The following is a 26,590-nucleotide window of genomic DNA, read 5'->3' as shown; positions in this document are numbered from 1 at the left end:
GAAATTGGAATTAAAAAGCTGTAGCTGCAAATAGTGACACCACTATTCCTGACCTGAATGACGATGATTGGTTAATGCCCTGTCAGTCATGCCTGGAGATTGCAGTGCTCTCTGTGACTAGGATTGATTTTACACATTTTTTATGTCACTATCCACCACACAGCAACAACACTTGCAATTATATAGCACCTTTCCATAGTTAAAAATGCCAAAATGCTTCACAAGTGTGTTATCAAATGAAATTTAACACTGAGCCATTCAAACAGATATTAAGGCAGATAACCAAAATCTTGGTTTGAGTAAAGTTTTAAGGAGCATTTGAAAGAAGAAAAAGATGGAGAATTTTCAGGAGAAAATTCCAGAAATTATGGCTTTGGTAACTGAAGGCATGCTGTCAAAGGAGAAAAGATTAAAATTGGAGATACTTGAGGCCAGAATTAGAACACCACAGATATGTCGGGGTTGTCAGGCTGAAGGAAGTTACAGGGTCACATAGGGATGAGCAAGGCTGTGGAGGGAATTGAAAATAATGGTGAGAATTTAAAAACTGAGACATTGTTTAACAGGAAACAGATGCAAATCAGTGAACAAGACTGATATGGGAATAGTATTTGGTTCTAGTTAGGATATGGGCAGCAGAGTTTTGGATGAGCTTAAGCTTATGGCGGGTGAAAGATAGGAGGCTGACTAGGAGTGCATTGGAACTGTCATCTAGAGATGACAAGGTATGGGGTGAGAGTGAAGCAGCATGTGGACTAAGACAGGGGACTAAGACAGGTGATGTTTCAGGGGTGAACATAAGTGTTCTTAATGATGATGCGGGTATATGATATCAGCTAATTTTTGGCTAAAGTATGACACCAGATTGCAAACAGTCTGCTTCAGTCTGAGTTGCCAGGGAGAGGGATGTAATAAGTGCCTAGGGAATGGAGTTTGTGGTGGGGACCGAAAACAATGACTACTGTACTTTGACAGAGGAAATTTCTGCTCATCCCATACGGAAAGTCGAACAAGTGGCCTGACAATTTAGTGACACTGGAATGGTTGAGAGAAGTGGCGGTGTGGTATAGGTTGGAGTTATCAATGTAAATATGATTTGTTTTTGGATGATGCTGCAGAAGGAATGCACGTGGATGAGAAATAGGAGAGGATTATGGTTAGATGTTTGGGAGATGCAAGAGGTATAGGTATGGGTGTGGAATTAGAAAGAGAACCCATTGCAGGCTATTCTCTGGCTATGACTGGATAGATAAGAATGGAACTAGGTGAGTGCAGTTGCACTCAGCTGGACAATGGAGGAGTGGCATTGGAGTAGGCTGGTCAACTGTGTCAAAGACTGCAGACGTTTTGAGAAGGATGAGTGGGGATAGATTACCTTTGTCACATTCCCATAGGATGTCACTTTTGACTTTGAGCTGTTCAGTACTGTGGTGGGCTGGAGACCTGATTACATGCAGATTACTTCTCCAGAAAATTGTGATGTGTCTTCCACTCCACATTTAGTTGGAGAAATTGCCTTGCTTTTATCGGGATTGTAGTTTTGGCCATGAATTTCGTTTGCCATATTTCCTGGAAACTCTCTTTCAGTTGTCACGCTTGACTATTCGCTGAATGTGCTGTGTAAATATATTTTGATTCCTGTCATTTGCCAGTCCCTCCCTCCAGCTCCATTTCTGCTACAGTGGTTTCAATAAAAGGATACCATGAATAACAATCAGGGCAGAGTAGTCTTAGACCGAATGATCAACTTTTTTCCTATATTCATAATTCAACAATCTTTCGCACAGATTATTGAGCAACTTTGCAAAGTTGTTTTTAGCATGGCTTTCAAAACTCCTGCATGATCTTGTATTTTATACTGTGTATATAAATTTGCAATTATTGCTGTTAAGGAGGCATTGCCAATTTTATTACGGTATATCCAAGGTAGCACACCTAGAAATACTTGATTTCTTTTAGAAAATTATGTTTGTGATTATCTTTAATATTTTTGTTTTTATGGATTTCAGAGTAACAACATTTTTACTGTCATTGACTTTTTGCTTTTGTGCCCAACCCATGAAAGAAAGTCTGATGAAAAGTCATCAACCAGAAGCGTTAACCCTGTTTTTCTCTACAGATGCTGCCTGACCTGCTGAGCATTTCCAGCATTGGTTAATTTTCTTTTTGAATTGCCCTGTCATAGTATGGAAAAGTTGACACGCAAATTTGAGGGAAAAAGCAATATGGGCTGAAATGTTCTTTTCCAATCCTCTTGCGTTTTTTTACCTGTGGAATGTGTGAATCCAGATTAGATAGAAAATGTACTGCAATAGTGAAAATACAAACATTCATTTATGTATTGTATTGGTGTTACAGACATGGACGTTATGAAACCTCTAATAGAAGTGGCTCATAGTTCTGAAGGTGTATCAGATGAAGAGCAAGAACCTGAATTAACAGGTTTACACCTACGAAAACCTGGCGATGAAGAGGGCATCTCGTAAGTGCCTGTTATCTTAATATTAAATTAATCAAATGTTTACTGTTTTCATATTTTTTAAAAACTGTTTTGTCATGTTTTTCTTTCCTGAAAGAATTGATTTGATTCTGGGTTATCATTCCCAAGAATTGTACTAAGTTATCTGTCCTTGTGTCAGAGCAGTGAAACATCAGGAAATTTGACTGTGAACAGCATTACAACTGAATGTTTAGCCTTGTCCCTGGCTAGTTTTCACACTTGGACTTTTAAGTAGAAGTTGCAGGATTGCAATCAGGAACAGAATGCAGTGTTTGATCTTTCATTTTTACCACCCCCTGCGTCAATTTAGGGATAAGAGGCTAATTGTGTCCCAGTGTTGCCTTGGTTTAGATCGTGTACAGGGCCAAAAAGATTGAGTGCCAAGCTCAATCCCTGGTTTGTTCTAAGTGTCACACTATGAATGAGTGGTTTGGAATGCTTAATGTTGCATTGCCACTTTTTGTAGATTGGGTTTATTCAGATATCTGAAGATTATTTTGAATTGCTATTCTCCTAGCTTCCTTTTTAGAAAGAAACATTCACTCCTAGCTGTAACTAAGGCTAATTGTCTGAGACCAGTCAAATGTATGAGAGAAGGTGAGGTAAGTCAAGAAGCAGTGGTTAGGCGATGCTTAACTTGAGTTTTAAAACCCTATAGATTGTAGAAGGTAGAGAAGCCTGAGATGGACCAGCTATTTGTGTTTTGAGATTGTGGAAAAGTATGTCTTTATTTCAATACAAAGAGGACTTTAAGGATTGAGATGATGAATAGCTTCTTTTCTTGTACTTTGTCTGAATGCGAAAGACAGATTGGATAAAACCTGAAATATTTATTAGTATTCATGCTGTAATCTTCAAAAGATGGTGAGCTCCAATGAATAAACCACCTGAAAAACCAAATATTGGTTTATAAGCCACTCTGTATGGGTTCAGAAATAGTGGATGATGTTTAACCTACTGAGATTTTGAAGTCATTGTTGATGGGATAGACAAAGGAAATACAGTTGGTGTTTTCCACTTGGATTTTCAGAAATCATTTGACATGGCTTTAGATAATAAATTAATAATTTAGTTAAAGTCTTGGAATCACAAGTTAGATGTATCACTGGTGCAGGAACAGAGAGATCGGGGGTATATGTGCACAAATTGTTGAAGGTAGCAGGGCAGGTTTAGAAGGTGATTAAAAAGGCATACAGGATTCTGGGCTTTATAAATAAAGGCATATAATACAAAAGCAAGGCAGCTATATTGAGCCTTTATAAAACATTGGCTTGGCCTTAACTGGAGTATGGTGTGCGATTTTGGGCACTGCACTTTAGGAAGGATGTGAAAGCTTTAGACAGTACAGAAAAGATTTTAGAGAATGGCTCCTGGGATGAAGGACTTTAGATACATGGATGGATTGGAGAAGCTGAGATTGTGTTTTCTCTAGAGAAGAAAAGTTTTAGAGAAGGCTTGATAGAAGTGTTCAAAATCATAAGAGCCCTGGATAGAGTAGAAGGATAAACTATTTCCATTGCGGAAGAATTGAGCCAGAGAATACTGATATAAAATGATAGCCAAAAGAACGAACGGTTACATTAGGAAAAACATGTTTGCGCACTGAGTGCTTAGGACCTAGAATGCGCAATCTGGGAATATGGGCATCCAAAACAGGATTGGTTAAGCACCTGAAGAAAATAAATTGTGGTAACAGGGGAAGTGGGACTAGCTGAACTGGTTTTGCAGACAGCCAGCACAGATATGTTGGGCTAAATAACCCTCTTCTGTGCTGTAATCATTCTGATTCTTTGACCGAATATCCATTGTGTTAGGAAGTCTGCTCTTTTTCTAGCTGTAGGCAGAAGGGGATTTGAAAAAAGATAGAGGTGGTTACAGGCAGTTAGTTTCCAGCAAAGGCTGCAAAGCCAGTTCAATCTTCAAACAGAAAGCTGAGGGGGAAATCTTTGGCCAGACTCTGAAGTAGCAGGACAGTAGTTGGAAGTTTTTTTTAAGTCAAGTAAGATGACCCAGTGAAATGGGGAAGTTAGAGTAAGTTCATTTTGTATTAGGTAAAGAAAGTTCCAGGAGCTTCTTGCCTACCAACATTGTGGGAGTACACTGTGAAATCCAGTGGTTCTCAAGGGCAGCTAGGGAGCCTTGCCAGTGACACCCTTTTTCGTATCATTCTGAGATGTGTGTGAATTGTACATTGAATTTGATCGCAACTGCTGTGAAATAACCCAGCTTAATGATTTATATCTAATCTAATCTAATCACATCACATTTTCTTTCTGCTTAGTCGCATGTCTGCTTTGTAAATATCACAAATATCCTATTCAAATCATTTTCTTAAACAGCTGGGTTACAATATTGAACTTTCCTGGAACACACCTAAATGTAGGATGCCTAACTTACTAATAGGAGTGACTGGCACCATTGTACACGAGAGAATATCTGAACTTGAAGCAGGTTCTTTGCTGTGTGCTAATTGGCTGTTGCATTTGTTTATGTAAGTGCTTCTTCAAAAATAAAGATAATTCATTGATAGTGAAGGGCTTTGAAACACCTTGAGGTCCTGAACAATATTGTACAAATGACAGTCATCCTTTCTTTAAACATGATATTGCATTGATTGGCAAGCTCCTCTTTCCAAAATGCCCTAACTGCAGCTTTCTGCAGAGGATGCCTCTTCAAAACTAAACTGGTACATCTCTTGTCAGGATCTCATTTAATGAAATCAATTATGTTTACTTTTAAATTAAAAATATCATTTGAACTTTGAATGAGACATCTGGCACATTAAAGCAGAAGATAATCTGAATTGATATGACAGTTTTGTGCACTTCATATTATTGCAGGTTTACCCAAACATTGATTCATTTGTTGAAAGGAAACATTGGAACTGGGCTGCTAGGTTTGCCACTTGCAATCAAAAATGCAGGGCTTATGGTAAGAGCTAATGCACATTATCTAAAAGTGGGCACTGTCTCAGAGTTTTTTTGGCTTAGAGAATTCGAGAAGAATTATGTCACTTTTATTGCCGCAATATTGTGTGCAGATGGCAAGATGAAACAGTTAAGGAATTCTGGTCTCTGAATAGTTGGAGACCAGAGGTACCCTGAAAAATATGCACAGGACATCTCAAGTCCTGTCATAAGCACATCCCCGGTACCTGTGCAGGAACTGATTGTCGGTTTTACCCTACCCAGATCCGTGATTGGCCAGAACAATGGAGAATTGGGCTGTTTGCCCTATACTTACCCTGGTTTATACATGGATTTAGTTTTTTATAGATATAAAACCAACAAGACTTAATTCAGCTAGAGTGTCAAAAAGCACTCCAGAATCCAGGTGAGGTGAGAATTACTGCCCTTGACTTCAAAGCCGCATTTGACCGAGCGTGGCATCAAGGAACCCTAGCAAAACTGGAGTCAATGGGAATTGGGGGTATCTCTCCGCTGCTTGGAGTCATACCAACATAAAGGAAGATGGTTGTGGTTGTTGGAGGTCAATCAGCTCAGCTCCAGGACATCACTGCAGGAATCCCTCAGGTTAATGTCCTTGGTCCAACCATCTTCAGCTGCTTCATCAATGACCTTTATTCCATCATAAGGCCAGAAGTGGGGACATTTGCTAATGATTGTACAATGTTCATCATTCACGGTGACTCAGATACTGAAGCAGTCCATGTCTAAACTGACGGGATGTGAGCTTCACTTGTTGGACCAGCATTTATTGCACATCTCTGGTTGCCCTTGAGAGAGGCAGTGAGCTGCCTTCTTGAACCACTGCAGTCCATGTGGTGTAGGTACACCCACAGTGATGTTCGGAAGGGAGTTCCAGGATTTTGACCCAGTGGCAATGAAGGAATGGTGAATATATTTCCAAGTCAGGATGAGGAATGACTGAGGGGAACTTTCAGGTGGTAGTGTTCCCATCTATCTGCTGCCCTTGTCCTTCGAGATGGTAGTGGTCATGTGTTTGGAAGGTACTGTCAAAAGAGCCTTGGTGAATTCCTACAGTGCATCTTGTAGCAAGACTTGGAAGATATCCAGGCTTGGGCTGACAAGTGGCAAGTAACATTCGTGCCAAGCAATGACCATCTCCAAGAGAGAAGCTTAATCCTCGCCCCTTGATGTTCAATGGCATTACAATCACTGAATCCCCGCTATCAACATCCTGGAGGTTGACATTGACCAGAAACTGAACAGGACCAGCCATATAAATACTGTTGCTACAGGAGCAGGTCAGAGGCTAAGAATCCTGCGACGAGTAACTCACCAACTGACTCCCCAAAGCCTGTCCACCACCTACAAGGCACAAGTCAGGAATGTGCTGGAATGCTCCCCACTTGCCAGGGTGAATGCAGCTGCCACAACACTTAAGAAGCTTGACACTATCCAGGACAAAGCAACCAGCTTGATTGGCACCACATTCAATTCGCTCCCTCCAACACCTACGCACAGTAGCAGCAGTGTGTACCATCTGCAGGATGCACTGCAGGAATTCACCAAGGCTCATTAGACAGCACCTTCCAAACCCACGAGCACTACCATCTAGAAAGACAAGGGCAGCAGATAGATAGAAACATCACCTGCTGGAAGTTCTCCTCCAAGTTACTCACCATCCTTCACTGTCACTGGGTCAAAATCCTGGAACTTCCTTCCTAACAGCACTTTGAGTGTACCTACACCAGATGGACTGCAGCGGTTCAAGAAGGCAGCTCACCACCACCTTCTCAAGGGCAGCTAGGGGTAGGCAATAAATGCTGGCCCAGCCAGTGAAGCCCATGAATGAATTTAAAAAAATTCACAGCTGCACTCACTCCCCCGCCCCCTTTCTATGCCCCCTTGCACATCCCAGCCGGTGTTCACCCCTCGCAGCCCAGCCAGTGCTCACCCACCCACTCTGGCAGCCTGCCACTTTCTCCCAATTCAGCATCTCTAATCCCTGGTTCCTATCCAGCCGATGTAAGAAGAATCAGCATTGTTGGGAGTGATGGGGGCTGAACATTGTCGGGTGAGGAAGAAAGGAGAACATTGGAAGTGAGGGAGGAGAACACTGTCAGGAGGTTGAGGGAGGCAGGAGAACACTGTCGGGGGGGCGGGGTGAGAGAGGCAGGGGAACGCTGTCGGGGGGACGGGGTGAGGGAGGCAGGGGAACGCTGTCGGGGGCGGGGTGAGGGAGGCAGGGGAGCACTGTCGGGGGCGGGGTGAGGGAGGCAGGGGAGCGCTGTCGGGGGCGGGGTGAGGGAGGCAGGGGAGCACTGTCGGGGGCGGGGTGAGGGAGGCAGGGGAGCGCTGTCGGGGGCGGGGTGAGGGAGGCAGGGGAGCGCTGTCGGGGGCAGGGTGAGGGAGGCAGGGGAGCACTGTCGGGGGCGGGGTGAGGGAGGCAGGGGAGCGCTGTCGGGGTGGGGGTGCCAGGAGAATACTGTTTACGGGTTGAGGGGGTGGGTGGTAAGGCTGTGCAGTTTCAGAGGTTAACAGCTCCAGGCAATCTTAAACCCATGAGTATTTCTGTTTTGGCTTGTTTATTAAAGAGTTGCAAGTAATTTGATTTAGAAATATGGCGCTCGGGATATTTAATAACTGTTGATACTGAAAATTTGTTTTCTACTGTGAAACAGCTAGAAATAGCAAAATTAATGTAAGCTTTGGGACATTTAAACTCAGAATACGGCAGCATGTGCCGTAAAAAGGGGAAGTTGCTTGGTCTCTGCTGTGCTGCACCGAGGTCTGCCTGGTTTTCTATGATGCAGGCTTCAGGGAGCGACCAGCCTCGGAAGTTTGGCCTTAAAGAGTTTGTAATCTGGAATCCAGATATCATTCCAGTAAGCCTACACTGCACACCCTGCAAGACCAGTATTTCTCTCAAATGTTGTACCCAGAACTACTTTACAGTACTCGGGTCTCTTTTGGGTTATATTTAGTTGAAAGGTGACTTCTACCCTCTTTATATTCTAGTCCTCTAGATATAAAGGTCACCACACCAGCTTTTTGATTTTCTATACCTGCTGATCTGTGTACCTGGACCTGCACTTTCTAGCTTTTCACCATTTAGAAAGTTCCCTCTTCTATTTTTAAGTCCAAACTAGATGACCTCCCATTTGCCTACACTGGGATCCATTTGCCCAAGTTCTGCCCATTCACTTAGTTTATCGATTTCTCTTTGTAATGTTACGCTTCCATCTGCACTGCTTACAGTGCTACCTAACTTTATTTCATTGACAAATTTTGATACGTGGCTTTCTATTCCATCATCTAAGTCGCAAATAAATAAGGTGCATAGCTGAAGCCCCAAAATAGACCCTTGCAGGACAGCACTAGTCGCATCCTGCCGATTATGATGCCTGCCCATTATCCCTACTCTGTCTCCTGCTGCTCAGCCAATTTTCTAACCAGACCAGTAATTTGCCTTCAATTCCATGAACTTCAGCTTTAGCTAACAGTCTCTAATGAGGGACTTCTTGAAGACATTTGTTAAAAAGCATTCATAGACATTCTTGTACTCACTACTTTAGTAAACCTCTTCATAAAATTCAGTCAGATTTGTCAGGAGAATCCATGCTAGCTCTCTCATCATCTGAAATCGTACAACTTGTGCTTTCTTTCAATCTATAATATTCACAATTTATTTGAGCTTGATTGCAACTTGCACTAGATTACAATATTCAGTTGTTGTTCAATTTTATTATGTGATTTACAGAACAGATGAACTTGCAAGTATAATAACTGTTAACGTATCTCTTCCAGCTGGGCCCAATCAGCCTTGTGCTCATGGGGATCGTGGCAATTCATTGTATGCACGTCGTGGTACGCTGTAGCCATCACTTCTGTCAAAGGTAAAATCCAATTTCCTTTGGAAGATGTTTTTGTTTTCAGGTTTTCCTTTTTACATTTGAGTAGTTATGTTTCAATTTTTTTGTTTTGTTCTTGCAATTTTTATTCCTGTCCAGAACCTATTGACACATGCTGGTGTTTAACTCGCGCTGATTGCTCTCGCGTAACTCAGCCAAGTGTTGATATCTTTTTGCATCTTTCTGGACAGTGTGCTGGCAGTCTGATCTTCTACGGGAGAAATAATAATGCAGCGAGTCTGTAGTTCACACAGGAGCACTTTCCGGCAGTAGTTATTGGGGAGCAATTGTGACCATGAATCAGAGTTGTTTTTTCTTTCCCGTTTACTAAACTTGGGGCTTTCAGGCCAAGTGTACCCTTTGTTGCCATGCCAACTGATGATGTGGAATTTGGCAGAAGTTGGGAATCAAGCTTGAGACTTGCATGTTTTTTATAGCTAGTTCTACATAGAACTATCCAGAGAGATCCAGCAATTTATTTCTTACAAAAAGATGGGTAACAGAAGTAACCTTATAAAGCAGAGTGTATTGAGCAATCAATTGTAGTTGACACCTTAAATTATGATGGCAACAATATCTGTGGTTTAGTATTCTATTTTGATTTAGTTGGTGTTATCACATTATACAATGCGATATTTATAAGTTTGTTCTTAAGTGATTTGATTATTTGATTAGCAATGACTTCAAGCAATGTAACATAAAGGCAGAAACAATACTAGTAGTTATTGTTGTGATTTTAAAAGGATAAACATCAAATGCTGAGGTCAAAAAAGAGAAAATGCTGAAAATATTCTGCAGGTCAGGCAACATCTGCATAGGCAGAGTTAACATTCCAGACTGATCTTTTGCCTAAACTGCTGAGGACCTGAAATAAAAACATGAAGCAAAAATATTCAGCAGGCTCACTATATCCAAGGACAGACGAGATTTTTTTTTAGTGTTCAATCTTTTCTGTTTAAAGATGCTGTGTTTTTCCAGTCTTTCCTGTTTTTAATGCATAAATTGTTAGAATGGCTGTAACAGATAAATATTAGACTTATAGGACTGTAAACTCAAAGGAGTTCAGAGATGTTGCCAATTGTAATGGAGATTTCATATGTTCGATGTGATCAATTTACTGTCTTCTAACCTCCATTTAGCTGTTATTCATTATACAGTGAAATATTTTGTGAAATTAATGAAAACCTTTCATTTTGCCAGTAGAAAATGTCTTGGCAAATTAATCAATTCCCAATATCATTATCACTTGCTGTAAGAACAATTGAAATCCAATGCAAAAATAATTTTTCCCTTTTTTCTCCCCACCCCACTTTTGAATATGATACAATTGACTGACTACCATGTGATTATAAATGAGGGATATAATGCATGTCCTCTACAGAGTGGCCCTGATTTTGTGGTTTTGTTCTTGTCGGTGGTATTGAAGATGAATATAGTATTTTGGGAAAATGTACCCCCAAAGCGACATTGACACAGGAAAGGCAATGACTTGGCACCTAATTTCAAAGACCTTCAAAGCAGGAGTAATATTTTAAAAACTATCTAAATGTAATGGAAATTACATTTTGAGATTAATTTCAGTTGACTTCAGATCAGTTGACTATAGCCAAAGTTGTTTAATAACTCATTTTTTTTATCCCTGTGATTAAACAAATGACTAAATAAACTTTCGAGTTTAGTAGCTTGCAATCAGTCAAAGTCTGAAGGGTTGTGGATCAGTGTTGGAAATAAAATTAAGTGTATGCTTTGTTGCTGCAGTTTGAAAATTTGTTGTATTTTTTTCTATGCGCAGATTTCAAAAGCAAAGTCTGAGTTATGGTGACACAGTCACATTTGCTTTGGAACAAGGACCGTTCTTATGTCTTCGAAACAAAGCTCCATGGGGAAGGTAATATTGATAGCAGTATAATATAAGGGGATAACCACATTAGGTACATTTAGGTTGCTAAAAGGTTAGATCTTTGTTTAGTCACCGGAAGTTTTGCATGTATCCATTGCACTAGTTGTCACAATTTGTTACTCATGCTAACATTTGTTCCTTTTGAATAAATGAGTATATAATGTTAGAAAGACAGACATTTCCTACTGGTTTCCTTTGCTCTGTAATTGATCTCAGATTTGACCTGCATGCAGTTAGCCTAATTGATCTCGGGAAGCACAACTACTAGATCTTGTGGTTTAAAGGAACACACAACCTTGCATTTCTTTACTCAGCAGCTTGTTAATGGTTGTAGCTGTCTCATTTTTAGCATGGGGAGGTTTGCAGCGTTTGGACGGGGTTGGGGGGGGCGGTGTTGGTGGGCAGTAGTGATAAAAGGAAAAATGTTGAGGCCAATTTATATTTCTAACAGTAGACCAGAGAAAATAATTTTAATGCTATGTAAGATTTCTTTAGGTGGATTAGTTATCAATCATTCTACTGATTTTGAATGTGAGCAATCACCACATGGAAGTTTATGAAAGGTGGGCATTGAGAAATGATGATATTGGAATGCTGGATTATTCTAAGAAGTTAAATTTATTGGAATTAATTCAATTTTGAATCAGAATCAATTCATTTCCAGCTTCTAGCTCTGCCAGGTACTATTTTTCTCAGGTAACCTTATTTTTAATCTGGCCGTGTATTCTGCAAAGATAGTCAAAATCTGAACAGTTTTCCTTCCCGAAGGAAGTTAGTGGACCATGAAGTTTCTCTTGCCAGTTTTCTAGTGCTGGTTTGTTGAGTTCAGTTTCACACTTGCTATGGTAGGATTTGAGTTGATCGCCTCTAACAGTATTCCAAATTCTTAATAAGCATTAAGTTACTGTAACCTGGATTCAGGAAGTAAGAAAACATTGAAAAAGAAATGCAAGTCCTTTGCTTAGTATGAGTGGTTTTATTATTGGGATTGCAGGAAGGGGAATTTGACAGAGACCTGAAACAGCATCTGTCCTGTATCGATTAATGAGTTCTAATTAATCACAATTTGTGTTTTTATAACAAATTATTTAGGCATTTCTTTGCAAAATTATAGCAAAATGATTATCTAAAGTGTTATAGTTGCGCTTTCTATAAAGCCAGTACACAAGTTTGTTGCCATCAATATTTCACTAGAGAAAATCTAAGAAATGTTTTGATCGTTATATTGGCATTTTTGTTTTATATTTTAATGTTCAATCGAGAAGTTGTTTAATGATATTTGTATTTAAAATATTAAATAACCTAACTTTTGCAAGATGATGACTTTTAAGGGAACTCAAATGCATATGTAATTTAATCTGTTTAAAAAAAATACTCAAATTAGACTATTACTTCCAATAAACATGACCCTATAATGTAAAGATCTTTTGAGTTACTACCTTTTGAAATGTCTAGATGCTCCTTAGACATAAATCTCATCTCGAAATCCAGGGTCCCTGCTATTTTTATGCAGGCACTGGTTTTCTGTGATAAATGTTGCGATTTAATGGCAGTAGGATTTCAGTGTCTCAAAATTTGAAACTTGAGCTTTTTTTTAATTCATTAATGAGATGTGGGTGTCGCTGGCTAGTCCTACATGGTGGCGGTTGTGGGTTTGGATGGTGCTGTCTAAGGAGCCTTGGTGAATTCCTGCAATGCATCATGTAGATGGCACACCCTGCTGCCACTGTGCGTCAGTGGTGGAGGGAGTGAATGTATGTGCAAGGGTGCCAGTCAAGTGGGCTGCTATATGCTGGATGGTGTCAAGCCTCTTGAGTGTTGTTGGAACTATACTTATCCAGACAAGCGGAGAGTATTCCATCATACTCCTGACTTGTGCCTTGCAGATGGTGGGCAGGCTTTGGGGAGTCAGGAGGTGAGTTACTCGCTGCAGAATTCCGAGCCTATGACCTGCTCTTGTAGCCACAGTATTTGTATGGCTAGTCCAGTTCAGTTTCTAGTCAGTTTAACCCCAGGATGTTAATAGTGGGGGATTCAGTGATGGTAATGCCATTGAATGTCAAGGAGCGATGGTTAGATTTTCTCTTGTTGGAGATGGTCATTGTCCGGCACTTGTGTGGCACGGAAGTGACTTACCACTTGTCAGCCCAAGCCGGGATATTGTCCAGGTCTTGCTGCATTTGGGCAGGGACTGATCCAGTATCTGAGGAGTTGCGAATGGTGCTGAACATGGTGCAATCATCAGCGAACAGCTCCACTTCTGACATTATGATAGAAGGAAAGTCATTGAAGCAGCTGAAGATGGTTGGGCTGAGGGCACTACCCTGAGGAACTCTTGCTATGGTGTCATGGACCTGAGATGATAGACCTCCAAAGACCACACCCATCTTCCTTTGTACTAGGTATGACTCCAGCCAGCGGAGAGTTTTTCTCCCTGATTCCCGTTTACTCAGTTTTGCTAGGGCTCCTTGATGCTACACTTGGTCAATGCTGCCTTGATGTCAAGGGCAGTTACTCTCAGCTCCCCTTGAGTTCAGTTCTTTTGTCCATTTTGAACCAAGGCTGTAACGAGGTCAGGAGGTGAGAGACCCTGGCAGATCCGAAACTGAACATCAGTGAGCTAATTACTGCTAAGCAAGTGTTGCATGATAGCCCTGTTAATGACCTCTTCCATCACTTTACTGATGATCGAGAGTAGACTGATGGGGCGGTAATTGGCCAGGTTGAACTTATCCTGCTTTTTGTGTACAGGACATAGCTCGGCAATTTTCCAAATAGCTAGTAGATGCCAGTGTTGTAGCTGTACTGGAACAGCTTGGCTAGGGGTGCGGCAAGTTCTAGAGCGCAAGTCTTCTTTGCTATTACCGGAATATTGTCAGGATCCATTGCAGTATCGTGGAGTGAAGTGAATTGGCCGAAGACTGGCATGTGAAATGCTGGGATCTCCGGAGGAGGCCGAGATGGACCATTCACATGGTACTTTTGGCTGAAGATTGCTGCAAATGCTTCAGCCTTATCTTCTGCGCTGATGTGCTGGGCTCCCCCATTATTGAGGATGGGGATATTTGTGGAGCTGCCTCCTTCAGTGAGCTGTTCAATTGTCCACCACCATTCATGGCTAGATGTGGCAGGACTGCAGAACTTAGACCTGATCTGTTGGACGTGGAAAGGCTTAGCTCTGTCTATCTTTTGTTGTTTCTGCTTTTAGCAAGCAAGTAGTCCTGTGATATAGCTTCAGGTTGACAACCTCATTTTTAGGTATTCCTGGTGCTGCTCCTGGCATGTTCTCCTGTGCTTTTTATTGAATTTAGGTTAATCTCCTGGCTTGGTGGTAATGGTAGAATCTGGGATATGCTGGGCCATGAGGTTACAGATTGTGGTTAACTACGGTTCTGCTGCTGCTGCTGCTGATGACCCACAGTGTCTCATAGTTGGCCAGTATTAAGTTGCTAGTTCTGTTTGAAATATATCGCAATTAGTAGGGTGGTAGTGCCACCCAACACAACGGAGGGTATTCTCAAGTACTGTGCGGTGGACAGATGCATCTGTGGCAAGCAGGTTGGTGAGGATGAGGTCAAGTATGCTTTTCTCTTGTTGTTCCCTCCCCACCTGCCACAGGCCCAGTGTAGCATCTACGTCCTTTAGGACTCGACCAGCTTGGCCTGTACTACCGAGCCTACTCTTGGTGATGATAAACTCAAATCCCCCACCCAGAATACATCCTGCATCCTTGCCACTCTGTGCTTCCTCCAAGTGGTGGAGCACTGATTCATCAACTGATGGAGTGGAGGGAGTGTTAGGCACAGTACATGGTAATCAGCAGGAGGTTTGCCCATGTTTGACCTGATGTCATGAGACTTCATGGAGTCTGGAGTTAATGTTGAGCACTCCCAGAACAACTCGCTGCTGACTGTATGCCACTGTGTCTCCATCTCAGCTGCATCTGCCCTGCCGGTGGGAATGCACATACCCAGGGATGGTGATGGTTGTGTTTAGGACATTATCTGTAAGGTGTGATTCCGTGAGGATGACTATGTCAGGCTGTTGCTTGACTAATCTGAGAGATAGCTCTCCCAATTTTGGCACTAACCCCTAGATGTTTGCAAGGAGGACTTCGCAGGGTTGACAGGGCTGAGTTTGCCACTGTCATTTCCAGTGCCAAGGTCGATGCTGGGTGGTCCATCCGGTTTCATTCCTTATTGACTTTTTAGTGGTTTAATACAACTGAGTGTCTTGCCAGGCCATTTTGGAGTCAAACACATTGCTGTGGATCTGGAGTCACAAGTAGGCCAGATGAGGTAAGGATGGCAGATTTCCTTCCCGAAAGAGGATTAGTGCACCAGGTGGGTTTTTACAACAATCGACAATGGTTTCATCATCAACTTTTAATGGACTTTTAATTCCATTAACTTTTTATTTAATTAGATTTTCATTGAATTCAAATCCTACCATCTGGGATTTGAACCTGGGCCCCAGCATTACCCTGGGTCTCTGGATTGCTAGTCCACTGCACCACCGCCTCCCCCCAAATATATGTCAATATTATAAGGCTCCTTTTCATGTTCATGCTAGAAAACCAGATACAGTCGCTTGATGTACAGTACATTGATTTTTGCAGCAAATAAATTTGTTTTTAAGCTTTGCTACTGACCAGTGTAGGCCTCGTTTCCCTTTGGAGTGACATTACAGTAATGCTGTATTTCACATTTTACTTGTTGGCTCCTTGCCCATATAAAATGGACATATCAATGTTTGTTAGCTAACTAATATAAATAAATTTTGTTAAAGCTGTTTTAAAGTTTTCATTGTTGTCAAGTTTCATTTTGCTTCTTTTACTTAATTGTTTTTTTTCCACATTCGCTCTTGTTGCTGTTTTATGTAACAACATTTTTTTTTTGGAGTCCAAGACTTGGTTAAGTTCCTGTTCTTGCCACAATCTTGTTTGCAGATGCAAATAGCTATCAGAGTAGAAATTCTTTGAGTTTCAATATGCTTGCACGATTTAGATGAGAAAGATAAATCCATGTGGGAACAAGAATGACCTTAGGTACATATTCATCCTTATCTCAGGACCCACATTTGTAGACTAAGGCATCTGAGAGAATTCTGGTCTTTGGTGCATTCAACTTACAAAGATTGTCAGAGTTGTGTCTTTTAAGGTGACCTGCAGATAACCTTAATCAAGGAGACGAACCTTCTTATGATGTTCAATGTTTACACTTAGTTCCAAACTGCCACCCATATGCAGATACACCAAGCAATTGACTGCCAAGAGGCAGCGTATTTATTTCCTGTGGATATCATGGGGAGGCGATGGCATAGTGGTATTGTCACTGGACTAGTAATCCAGGGACCCAGGGTAATTCTCTGGTTCGAATCCCACCATGGCAGATGGTGGAATTTCAATTCAATGCAAATCTGAAACCAGTGTTGATTGTTGTAAAAACCCATCTGACTTACTAATGTCCTTTAGGCAAAGAAATCTGCTGCCCTTACCTGGCCTGGCCTACATGGGACTCCAGACCCACGGCAATGTGGTTGAACAAGGGCAATGAATTAAACAAAAGAACTTAGAGTGGCAGGATTCTCAAAAGTGGAGGGTATCTGAGATGGCACCGGTGTGGCCATTTGACTATCAGATCTTTGCTCCTTTGCCCCCACCACTTGTTTCTCTCCAAGTTTTGCATCATCATACCCACTATCCACATCTAGATCAACATGTTGATGAGATGGATTTGATGTCTTGCCGTCAGCCACTAGTTGCAATGCTGATGTACAACTGTACAAAGATGGAAAAGTTTGCTCACTGCCACCCCTTCAAATACAACTTGCATTTCATGATACCAGATAGTGTCTTAAGTGTCTTTATGGTTTTAAGTATGCTTGAATAGGGATGAGTGAAAAGGTGACAAGATGTAAATGTAAGATTGCACTAATCCTGAGTTCAGGAAGGACCTTGTGTTTCATTTCTTCCTACTACTCCTATGCTCTTTATTTCCTGGATAGCCCTGTCAAAGGCCTCTGACTGGTGAGCCTTTCTGCAATTGGTACCTGTTTTGAATTTTATGCCATCTTGTGCAAACTAATGAATTGAAGGAGTGCATTCGCAGCAGCAGATGTTCCCAACCTGTTTGCCATCTGTGTGCTGATAAGTGTGCAACTAGGTTGTTAGATTGATCTAATGGGTAAAGCATTTGGAAAAATTAGTGTGGTAGGGCTTTCTTGACTATGCATGTGATTTTGGGCATGCGATAGAATGTCAGAGCTGGAAGGTTATGTAAAGGTTTGGTATGTATGAATAGTAAATGTGGTCTAGCTTGATGGGTTACACTTTGTTGTGTGGACTCTTGACCCACCCACATAATATTTCCACATTCCTTAATGTATGCCATCTTCCCCTGCAGCCGTTTTTTTTTTCTTTTCCTGAAGCTTTAACCTACCTTCTCAGAACCTAATGGATCTGCTGTGTATTTCCCTGTGCTTTGTTTTATTTTTTGAACTCTGCAAATCATGAAGTGTGACAAACTTTTTGGCTTCGTACATATGTTGATATTCTCTTGGGACCTGCCCTCACCCAAACTTCTTAAAGACTGTCATCCCTCCAAAAGAAAACGGTGCAAAACATATTTTTGATTTGCTAGCTGTAAAAAAAAAAGATGAATGGTAATGGGATACCAGTAAATATAAGAAAATACAGGAGGTTGACTGCATACCTTCCAACTGGAATTCCTTTACTGTTCACCAATGGATCCATCAGGTGTCAGCTTTAACTCAGTGATTGACAGCTTTTCTCCTCGCGGCAAAATTATGTGGATTCAGACTCTAATCCTGCTCCTTGAGCACATTTTAACATTTCAATGCAGAAGAAAGCCTCACTTTTTGAACTGCCTAACTGCCCCTCAAGTGGATGTAAAACATCCCATGGTGCTATTCTAAGAAAAGCAGGGAAGATTTTTCTAGTGTCTTAGCCAATATTTATCCCTTAACAAACATCATTGGAAACTTATTATCTTATTGCTGTTATAGGACATACCAAATGTCTGCCACTTTGCCTTACATTGCAAAGTGTATATACAGTACACCTAAAACTATTTCATTGTCTGAAGTACTTTACAATGTCCCTGGGCCATGAAAAGTGCTATATAAATGAGATATCTTTTATTCTTTCTGTGTGTCATGTAAGAATTAAAGAACCTACTTTCAACATTCTCTTTTAGGTTGACATGCATGTACTTTTCTTTTTAGGGTGACTGTTGAGTTCTTCCTCATCATTACACAATTGGGATTTTGCTCAGTTTATTTTGTTTTCCTTGCTGCTAACATGAAACAGGTGAGCTATCAGTGAGCAGTTAAAATGATTTGTTATTAAGTTTTAACAATTGAAGAAATTGTGGTTGACTTACTCCCTTGAAAGCTTTAAGACTCATTGCTCCTTTCATTCATCTTGCAATCTTTCTGTAGCAAAATTAAATATCTCTTTGTTGCTTAGAGTGTCAAACTGATTTATTTGTTGTACTTAAACCATTAAAAGTAACACTGCTATTGAATGTTTAAGCAGACTATTCAGAAGGCGGGTGTAATGATAAAAGGGTACAATAGGTTAACTTAAATTTTATATTTATACAATAGGGATCATTTTATTACATTCTTTTCAACTGATGTGATTGTGATGTGTGTCCATCCCAAGACCCATATTTTTAAAAAGACAAAGGCTCAGTAACTTGTCTAAAAAGGGACCAAGGCTATTTTTAGATATTAATTTGAGGACTCTATCCTCCAGAAAACATCAGTCTTCCATACTTGGCTAGGTATGGAAAAAGGCCAGCAGTTCACTGACACAGTTACTACAATGCACACTTACGCATTATTTAGTAAAAGCAAAATTGCAACTGTTCTATTATGCATTACTTTTAAAAAAAATTAACATGACACCATAATATCGGTCGATAATTGTGTAACACTTCAAGTTTCTTAGCTCAACTTGAAGAACACTATCTCAAACTTAATTAAGAATCTGTTATGAACTCATAAAAGTCTGAATTGCAATTGCAGGCTGACATGTAGTTTCCCTGTCATGGAGAAAATGCTAGGATCTATTATTAAGGAGGTTATAGCAGAACACTTACAAAATCTTAATGCAACCAGGCAGAGTCAGCATGGCTTTGCCAAAGGGAAATCACGAGTGACTAATTTTTTGGAGTTCTTTGAAGAAGTAACAAGCAGATTGGATAATGGGGAACCTGTAGATGTGGTGCACTTGAATTTCCAAAAGGCATTTAATAAGAACATAAGAACTGGGAGCAGGAGTAGGCAATTCAGCCCCTCAAGCCTGTCCTGCCATTCAATATGATCATGGCTGATCTAATTTTGGCCCCATCTCCAATTTCCCACCCTCTCCCCATAACCTTTCAACCCGTTGCTAATTAAAAATCTGTATCTCCTCAAATTTATCCACTGCACTCTGAGGTAGTGAATTCCACAGATTCATGACCCTTTGAGAAAAGTAATTCCTCCTCATCTCTGATTTAAATCTACCACCCCTTAGCCTAAAACTATGGCCTCTTGTTCTAGAATGTCCCACAAGGGGTAACATCCGCTCCACGTCTACTTTGCCTATCCCCTTTAGCATCTTATATGCCTCAATTAGACCTCCTCTTACCCTTTTAAACTCTAGCGAGTATAGGCCTAAACTGCTCAATCTCTCCTCATAAGACAAGCCCTGCATCTCTGGAATCAATCTAGTGAACCTCCTCTGAACCGCCTCCAATGCACTACATCCTTCCTCAAGGGGACTAAAACTGTTTACAATACTCCAGGTGTGTTCTCACCTTGTACAGTTGCAACAACACTTTCCTATTTTTATAAGGTGCCATGTCAAAGGTTAATACACAAAATAAGAGCTCATAGTGTTAGGGGGTAGCATATTAGCATGGATATAGGATTGATTAGATAGCAGGAAGCAGAAAGGGGGAATAAGTGGCTAATTTTCGGGTTGACAAGCTGTAACTAGTGGAGTTCCACAGGGATCAATGCTGGGCTCTCGACTATTTATAATCTATATCAATGATTTGGAAGAAGGGCCCGAATGTATTGTAGATAAATTTGCTAATGACACAAAGATAGGTAGTAGTGCAAGCTATGAAGAAGACATAAGGAGTCTGCAAAGGGATATAGATAGATTGAGTGAGTGGGAAAAAATTCAGCAGATGGAGTATAATGTGGCAAAATGTAAGGTTGCCTACTTTAGCAGGAAGAATAAAAAAAAAAGTATTATTTAAATGGAGAGAGATTGCAGAACTCTGCAGTACAAAGGGATCTGGGTGCCCTGGTACATGACTCTTTAAAAGGCTGGTATGCAGGTGCAGCAAGTGATTAAGAAGGTAAGTGGAATGTTGTTTACTGCAAGCGGAATGGAACATTAAAGTAGGGAAGATTTGCTACAGTTTTGGTTTCCTTAAGTATATAGATGCGTTAGAGGCAGTTCAAAGAAGGTTCACTTGATTGATATCTGGGATGGGGGCTGAGTTATCTTACTGAAGATAGGTTGGACAGGTTGGGCTTGTATCACTGGAGTTTAGAAGAATGAGAGGTGACCTTATTGAAGCATAAAAGATACTGAGGGGACTTGACAGCATGGCTGTTGGGAGGATGTTTCTGCTTGTGGTAGAGACTAGAACTAGGGGACACAGTTTAAAAATAAGGGGTCTCCCATTTACGATGGAAATGAGAATTTTTTTTTCTGAGGGTTGTTAATCTATGGAAATCTCTTCCCTGGAGAGCAGTGGACACTTCGTTAGATAGATCTTTGGTTAACAAGGGAGTCGAAAAGTATTGGGGTCGATAAAGTAGAGTTGAGGTCACAATCCGATCAGTCAGCCAGTATTCAATGTACTCAATGAAAACTTGTTTGTCGATGTTTGTCTTAATTTACGTGGATTTTTCAAGGTTCAATTTTTTTTTCCATCGATTTTTTTTAAAATTTTAGTACGTACCCAAAAAACTCCCAATACCCGGGAACAGTGAAATAATTTTTTTTTATGCTTGCTCGTTAGCCTTTACTGCAGAGGAAATCCTATGCGCTCATCTATTCTACTTTTTTGCATCCCAAATTGTTGTACGTTTTGCCATTTAGCAATATAACATTGAAGCATAAAAAATATGGGCAAAATGTATGATGTAAATTGGGGCCTGAACTACATCTGTACTTAATGGTTTTATTATCTCTTATCTCATTAAAAGGGAATAATGTCAATTGATTGGTGTTGGATCCGTAATGATTCTAATTTTTATCAGTTGGATTTAGAAATTTCATGTAAATTGATCGAATTTCTAGAAAAGGCAGTTGATTCTGAGGACCAAGCTTGGGAATTATTAAGTTCATTGGGCAAAATGTGTAAGTGGCAGAATAAAAGCAAATTAATACTGGCATCTTTATGGCATTGTATGAATAAGAAGAAAAGTGGGGAGTAGTGGGGGCAGACATACTCTATTATTTGTATTGAAATAGCTAAGGATGAGATTAAGAGAGCTATGATGCACTTGAAGACTTGATGCTCATTATGTCTAATGCCTGTAATCAACAAAACAATTATAATGTTCAAACTGTGCAGCCAAAACAATACGGTCCAAGTTAGAGGAACTCATGCTGAAACTATAAAGTGCTCAGTTAGATCCTATGATGCATACCCTGTTGCTCTTTCACAGTTGTTTTGTGAGTTTATGGATTTAAGATGCAGGCGTGTGCTACTGTCCTACAGTGCTGCTGCTTGCATCATTTGATCAACTTGTTTAATTCAGTAGTCTCGAGGCTTCAGCATTGTCCTGTGTGCTGCTGGTGCTGGATGAATTTTGAATTCATTTTAATAAATTACAGTTTAAAAAAATTACCACAAAAACCCCATAAACGTCCGGTGTTTTGGGCCGGAATAAAGAATGACGGAGAACAGAGGGGAACAGCAGGCAATGGAGATTGACAGGTGAGTGGAACCTGAAGAGTCTGGGGATGAAGAAGGACGGAAAAATGGAACTATTGATGAGATGTCTCAGAATATAAGATTGAGGGGAACTAGAGGAAACGCGTCAGGAGAGCCAGACACTCCAGTTGATATTGACACCATCGTTTTAGATTCTGAAGCCGATGATGTCGATCTCAACCACTGCAGAATTGGGAAAATAGAAGGATTTGATGTACTGAAGAATGTGAAGGTGCAGTGTCTTCGTCAGAACCTTATCAAGACCATTGAGAACCTTGAGCATCTGATAACATTCCAAGAGTTAGATCTGTATGACAACCAGATCAATCAATCAATTAGAAACTGGAACTGAATTTAATGGGGAAAGAAATCAGTGGAGCAGGAGCAAACAGGTGGTGATACTGTAGTCTGTATGTTGCCAGCATGGAATTTGTTGTTTGCTAAGGGGAGTGAAGCAGTACAGTCAGCTAGGGAGGCAACAACCATGACGAGGGCAATGAGGAAAGCTATTGCATATAAGGAGATTAGCAAGAAAGCCATGAGGGACATCAGGAGAATCAAAAGATTGAAGAAATTAATGGGGTTTAATTCTGAGTTGGATTTAGCTGGCTGAGGCCACGTTGCCAATGATGAGATAACATATGAGGGTTGCATAAAAGACGAAGGTCAGAGGAATGGCATTTTTTGGGAGGGTAAAGGAAGGTGGATGTGGTGATGGGAGAGTCAAGTTTATGTTGGACTATGGAGGTTATGAAGTTAGGGAGGGGTGAGACCGTAACGAGATTTTAATGAGTTTTGGATGAGTCTGATGTTTACGAAGGATGGAGAATGGAAGCGCAGCTAGGAAAACCTTGGAATAGTTTAGGCTAGAGCCACTAGAAACATGGGTTTCAACAGCTGATGGGCTGAGGCAGGGGTGATGTCATGGATAGAAAAGCAGGTGGCCTTTGTCATGGATAAGATATGGGAATAAAAGCATAAAAATGAGGTAGAATAGGCCGTCAAGATAGTGGTTAGGGGAGCTGTAGTGAATTGATGGCGAGGGAATGGATTTTGAGGAGTGCACAAAAGATGACAGTTTTGTTCTTTCTATTGTTTAGCTGGATCAAATGCCAGCTCATCCACAGCAGTATGATGGACAAGTAGTCTGACAACACTTGGGGAATGGAAGGAACGGTAGAGTTGGAACTAGGTGTGGTCAGTCTACAGGTGGTTGCTGACCACAGGTCTGCACGTGATGTTGTCAAAGGGCAGCATAGTAGATAAGGAAGAGGAAGAGAAACAAGATCACATTCTGTCTTGGTCACTTAAGTGGCAGAAATGGGACCAAGAAAAAGGAGAAACTAAAATACAGATTTGATACTTTTATGAGTTAGGATCATCTCCTCAAATTAGAGTTTCTAAAATAAGTATTTTTATGACTTGGCTGTCTGCTAAGTATTGTATAAAATTAGATGAGGGGAAAACAATTTGAATCACATTTTATGCAATTGAATTTGCGAATTTGGGTAATCATAGTTGTGATATTGTGTAATGATTTTTGTAAACAATATATTCCCTTATGAGCCCTATGAGGGAACCAAATAACCAAATTTACTGAATTCTTTATATTCATACATGAGATGTGGGTGTCGCTGGTAAGGCCAGCATTTGTTGCCCATTCCTAATTGCCGTTGAGTTGAGTGGCTTGCTAGGCCATTTCAGAGGGCAGTTAAGAGTCATCCACATCGCTGTGGGTTTGGAATCACCTGTAGGCCAGACCAGGGAAGGATGACAGATTTTCTTCCCTATTGGTGAACCAGGTGGGTTTTTACAAGAATCGATGATAGTTTCATGGTCACCATTACTGGGACTAGCTTTCAATTTCAGAATTTATTAATTAGTTGAATTTAAGTTCCACCAGCTGCCATGGTAGGATTTGAACTCCTGCCTCAAGAGCACTAACCTGGGCCTCTAGATTAACAGCATAACATTGTCATCCTGCCAAATGATCCCCAAAAGAAGAAATTACCAACAGGCTTCCACTTTCGGTAGCTTTTACATTAATACCAGTCAGAATCCATATGAATTAAACGTGAATTAACTGTCAAATTATGGCAAGTATGAACTATATTATAAATGGAATCACAGATACAACAAAGATTGCCTCGAGGTTACAAACATTTGTATCACTCCCCACTTAAATGTGGCACCATGTACAGTCTGTCTTTCCCACTCAGCCTAAGGTATGTCGGATCTCTTGTTCTTCTCACTCAATGGATTTGGTCTTCAGGTCACTTGCATTGTTGCTCCATTCCATCTGAATCTTCCAGAGAGTCATCACCAAAACAGCACATTCCTGCAGAACCACCTCCTTCTAGGTTCCCAACAGTCTCAATGGCACAAATTCCTCAGGCTTCTTTATCCGACTCCTTTCATAAACATCATTGAACGATCTTGTCGGCTATGACAAAACTGAAGTTAAGTCATAGAATTGTCCAGTTTACATATCTTTAGTTTTCTGCCCTGTTTAACTGTATTACACACACACAGCTCCTTATAAATGTGCCTTCTCTGTTCTCCCTTCTGCTGCAGTTCTCCCTCGTTCTTTACAGCAATAGCTTCTTTGTCACTCTCCGCTTTTGTATGTTAGCTTGATTCCTGTTGGTACTGCTTCCAGGTCAAGGGTTGCATGGACAGTCTTTCTTCAAGAAAATTACAATTGATCCCTTAACAATTTATGAAAACTTATAATCCTTTACAAACATTTTTAAAACTAATTCAGATTCCACATTTTAAAGAAATTACAAATTTTCCTTACTGTGCTGCTTTCAGGATTTGAAGGTTGTCACATGCATTATAAAACTGAATTTTAATTGCTCTGCAGATTGTAGTGGCAGCTATAAAGTAGGTATGTAGCCAACAACATAGCTCTGAGGGCTGCCAGTGCAGTCTGCCTACTGAGGAGAATTCTGTATGCATACTTACATAAATGCAGAACTCTGTTTCCCAGCTGTGAGTTTTTTAATAATTTGAATGCATGTTGGGGCTCATTAGCTGCCTCATTCTAAAATTAAAAAGCCCAGAGCTTGTTAATGCTCTGGAAGTCCACAGAATTTAGCAATTCCGAAACTAAAATTTGTGTAATCTCCATGTGGGGAGCTCAAATGGTGTGAGGTGCCTTTTAAAAGAATCTCACTTTGTGGAATTTGTCTGAGATGTAGCTAAAGTTTCTTGCCTGTGCATACTCACTTGCATCAATATGAAAGTGACAACATAATTTCACTTTGTTTCAGTTGTGAACCCATCTATAATCAGTTTCTTGTCTGTATGGTTTTTAGCAAAGTCTCTGCAGTAAATCCTGAAGTTCCCTGCATTTGTATAATTATGCCCTTAGTATTTCCAGCTGAAGATCTTTTGGTCCTTGTGTTTGATATCTTGTTCCCAAATCTTTGGGGCAAAATCTTCAACCCTTCTGCAGTTTTGTTTTTGATCAATTGGAAGGTAGCTGCACATAATTTCAGGATTTGTGGGATTTTCCAGAGTTAGATCAGTTTTTTTTCCAGGCAACAACCCATTCTTATCTGTCTTTGTCAGCTTGGAGAATCCCTTTATTCCAGATGACTTTGTGCATTTCCTTTGCTTTCCCTGATTGGGTAGTTCAGAAACTACCAGCCAACAGTGCAAACTACGTTGGTAACCAGGGAAGTGACCAGCCATCAATTATGTGGTGACACTGAAACAATAAAGGGAAATTTGATGTGCAGTGAAGATCATGTCTGTAATGCCTCTTGATGGGCAAAAATTGCACTGTTTCTAGAAGGATTTTCTCGACCATTGGGAGGAGGAGGTTGAGGAGGATTTTTGCAATTATTTTCCTTGTGACAGACAGCAGGGACACTTCTCTAATAAAGACTGAATTTTTAGCGATCACTGTAGGTTAACATAGCCAATAACTTGGAAATTACTGCAAAGACAAGTATATATAGGGACACCTGGTGTACATAAAATCCAGAGATTCCTTGTGTCCTTGTAAGTTTAAAGGATCGATTACATTTTCCATTTACATTCCATTTCTCTTCCTCCTTTCCCTCCCAAAATAAACAATAGACACTCCATTCATGCAAATCAAGTTAAGCAATTTAGACCTAACAGTGAAGGATTCATTTGACAAAATCAGTAGCCGTACCAGTTATCTCCGTTAGATATCATTGCAGTGATTGAAGCCGTTTTCTTCCATTGTCTTGAAAAGGTGAATCCTGTCGCAGTAGAGGAGGAAGTGAGTTTGAAGAATGCATACGAGTCTACAGACATTCTGGTTAATGGCTTAGTTATTGTAAGGTGATGGTTGGTAGAGAGGAGCTTCCATGTCTTGTTATAGATTTCTAGATTAGTTTTCC

The 26,590-nt window shown here is 40.5% G+C and overlaps 1 protein-coding gene across 15 annotated transcripts in view; it reads left to right on the top strand.

Annotated features, from left to right (window-relative positions):
- Nucleotides 1-26,590, top strand: part of slc36a4 (solute carrier family 36 member 4) — a 450,045-nt gene that overhangs the window by 5,284 nt on the left and 418,171 nt on the right. For 14 of the 15 annotated variants that reach the window (XR_005944434.1, XM_041199221.1, XM_041199220.1 and 11 more), the window contains 5 exons: nt 2,359-2,482; nt 5,341-5,431; nt 9,235-9,323; nt 11,131-11,226; nt 18,484-18,568. Coding sequence is in view for 14 of the 15 variants with exons in the window: in XM_041199221.1 (XP_041055155.1) it covers nt 2,359-2,482; nt 5,341-5,431; nt 9,235-9,323; nt 11,131-11,226; nt 18,484-18,568 (485 nt within the window). In the remaining variant the exon portion in view is untranslated. Of the gene's footprint in view, nt 1-2,356; nt 2,483-5,340; nt 5,432-9,234; nt 9,324-11,130; nt 11,227-18,483; nt 18,569-26,590 lie in introns of those variants that run through there. The other variant, XM_041199231.1, reaches the window with a different exon arrangement.

The sequence above is a fragment of the Carcharodon carcharias genome, chromosome 11 (genome assembly GCF_017639515.1).
Source record: "Carcharodon carcharias isolate sCarCar2 chromosome 11, sCarCar2.pri, whole genome shotgun sequence".
NCBI classification, from domain to species: domain Eukaryota; kingdom Metazoa; phylum Chordata; class Chondrichthyes; order Lamniformes; family Lamnidae; genus Carcharodon; species Carcharodon carcharias.
This window is presented reverse-complemented; position numbering and strand designations above follow the sequence as displayed.